Raw genomic sequence first — 2801 nt, 5'->3', positions numbered from 1 at the left:
ATGGATGCCAACATGCATAGCATATCGTTGCTCAGGACGACAAAAGTGGTTTCGAAAGTCAGAGGTTGTAGATCAAGTAAGGTTGCCGAGCAAGCCTTTTAGTGTTGTACGTTGGAATAGTTCTAGTTGTAAAACCTGTTTGTGCCGCGTGGAAGCACGATCACATCCATATCATCGATACGTATGGATTTAGCAATAGGTAACGATAAAAACGTCAGTGGAGCAATGAAATGGTTCAGAAAACAAAAAATCAGTGTTTTAATAACGAAAAGTGTTGAATAGCTGAAACAAATTACTTGAGACTGAGAGCTGATCTAGCTTGAGCCGGACGGCCGCGTTTCTTTTTAACCTCAAAGACTTGTTACTTGGCTACAGATCCTTCGGCAGCTTTGCTGAGCAGGTTCAGCACTTCTATTAGATGCACGCACGCACCCAGCTTAAACCACGGTCTACAGCTACACTGTCGAAAGTCGGGGTGAACGAACCATCCAATTGCGGGTTGCAACTCTGCTTCAAAATCGTATTCAACTGCTGACTGCTCCTCCGCTTCTGATGGTTTTTTTACATTGTAGTTCTGGTGTACCGCTGATAAACGTTATACAAGCGATCGCTGTGAACGTTGATCGTTGTTTCTGGGACAAGGGTGATACTAAACGCATTCTGAGCCGATAATTTACGATAGGCACGCAAGGTCTCCACTGATGCACGCGTTGTAGTCCCGAACGTGATGCTTAAAATGGATTTTAAAGAGCAACACTCCAGAAGCTTTTCGAACAGAGTGTTTAGCCGAAGAAGTCTCCTTTGCGTGTGCTACTGTTTGAATTGTCCATTAAAGTTTTCAACGGGGCTGTTCGTCTTCGCCATGCCCATGGGAGTTTCCACGCGCTGCCAGAATCTACCGGTGAGCCACTGCTCGAGAAAGTAACTACCGAATTCCTTCAAATCGCAATCTTTATTCCAATCAGCTATCGCCTCTTTGGTACACTGCTTTTTTTCGACTCCGTCCCGAGCATAGTGAATGCGATAAATGTGGCGAAAACCTATTCGTTTCTTGGATTCACTAAGATAGGTGATGCGTTTTTTCACGTTTTTCATAACGTGGAAAAAACACATCATGTACTTTGGTTGACTCTCCACATCTAGGCACTGAACGGTAATTGATTCGAAGTCACTTCGTTGAGCAGTATCTGCATCCATCATCACGTAGCTGATGTGAACTTGTTCATCCGTAACGGTGACGTACATGTCTAACATTGAACGGATGGCATGTTCCCACTGAGTTTGCTTCAAGTCGGACACTAGCAAAATGCATACTAAATGAAATTGCCGCCACAAATTCGATACTCCAACAGCGATAACCGGGAAACCTCTAGTGTTGAGTTTAAAAGTTGCATCAAGATCGGTCATGTTGCTATTGGCATATTGAAGTCGCCGAATAGACGTTTTTATCGCAAACCCGACCACTAGCGGGCTTTTGTCGGATCCCTTTCCAATTTGGGTTCGCCGATAGAGCCTACAGCATACCCGAAAGCAAAGGCTACGTTGTCGCCAAGGCCGCTTGAGAATGGATTTTTCTGAATTAGAGCCTCCATTTCATCAACAAAGTCGCTCGTCGTTCAGGACGTTTTTACGGTGATTCCGAACTCGCGTTTGAACACGAAGTAACAATTCTTGTGGATCTGCTGACTCCAGTTTGAAGTGAAGGACCATCCAATTCATTACGCGAGATGGCTTTTCACCCGTTGAAGCTCGCTCTCGAATAAATCTTTACATACCAAGCCTAATTCCACACGTCTTGGGTGATGATTTAGTGATCAAGTGGACTCCACTCTGAAAAATATTGCTTTTGAGGGTTTCTTGGCAAAACAGCACTTTGACAAACCAGTTGTATCCCTGGAGGCTACTTGCGCTCTCCGAACACGAAGTCGAATTGCACTTGTAGATTATGTAGCGCACCTTGTGTTGATTCCCATTCGGCGAGCACACCTTGCATCTCTCGAGTTGATTCTTGACTTTCAACCTTCTCTTCTGTATATCGATAAAATCCTTTATGTCTGCCTCAGTCGAGCAGGAGCGAATAAACTTCAAAGTGTAGTTAGACATGCTGATTCTTGAGATGAAGGTGTCTCTGTGGGGCTGTTATGGTTTGGCGAATGAACGTCTATATCCGGACTAAACTACTAAACTAGAATTTGAGCACGAGACTATTTCAGCTGGCCAATCCGCTTACAGACGGAATAGCGCATGGAAGTCACCACCAATCATGGCAGTTGTGTCTGTGCTTTCGACCGACAGCTTTGTAAAACTACTTCATTCGTCTGTAATCACGTCCTTAATTCTGTAGATTTCACACGGTCTCTGTAATTCTAGCCATTTGTCTGTACATATGCAAACTTCTCCTGTAGATTTGACCCTCGCTCATGTTGTATTGGGAGATCACGAAATTCAGAGTTTTCAGCGTTATCACGCCATATCAATGATGAAAAATCATTTCTGGGAGGTGCAACTGTATGTTGCTTTAAGCTATTTATCGTCATGTCGTCGCTATGTTGCGGTACCGGATCCGGTAACGTACGTTTGAGAAAATATCACATTCGCCAGCAGAGTCTGCTGAGCAGACGAAGAAGCGTGGAGGTCTTGATCTTGCGAGATGTGTTACTCGCCAGTTTCTCTGATTGCTGAGCGATGTGATCTAATTCTTCGCCCTGTCTAATCCCCGCGTAGCCGTAAACAAATCCCCTCCTGATAGTAATATTGCGTTTAGCAATTTCCTTTCAAAAGAAAAAATGTAGTATACATAA

The 2801-nt window shown here is 44.1% G+C and overlaps 1 protein-coding gene across 1 annotated transcript; it reads right to left on the bottom strand.

The window, feature by feature from the left end:
* Window positions 1–810: 810 nt before the first annotated feature.
* On the bottom strand, window positions 811–1407 carry PPTG_16373 (hypothetical protein; the record flags this gene model as incomplete). Its single annotated transcript, XM_008913218.1, has 1 exon — window positions 811–1407. The coding sequence occupies one exon, from the start codon at window positions 1405–1407 to the stop codon at window positions 811–813; it is 597 nt and encodes a 198-aa protein (XP_008911466.1).
* Between the last annotated feature and the right edge of the window lie 1394 nt (window positions 1408–2801).

Source organism: Phytophthora parasitica (assembly GCF_000247585.1).
Source record: "Phytophthora parasitica INRA-310 unplaced genomic scaffold supercont2.52, whole genome shotgun sequence".
Classification (NCBI taxonomy): Eukaryota; Oomycota; class Peronosporomycetes; order Peronosporales; family Peronosporaceae; genus Phytophthora; species Phytophthora nicotianae.
The sequence above is the reverse complement of the archived record's forward strand: the minus strand, read 5'-3'. Positions and strand labels throughout refer to the sequence as shown.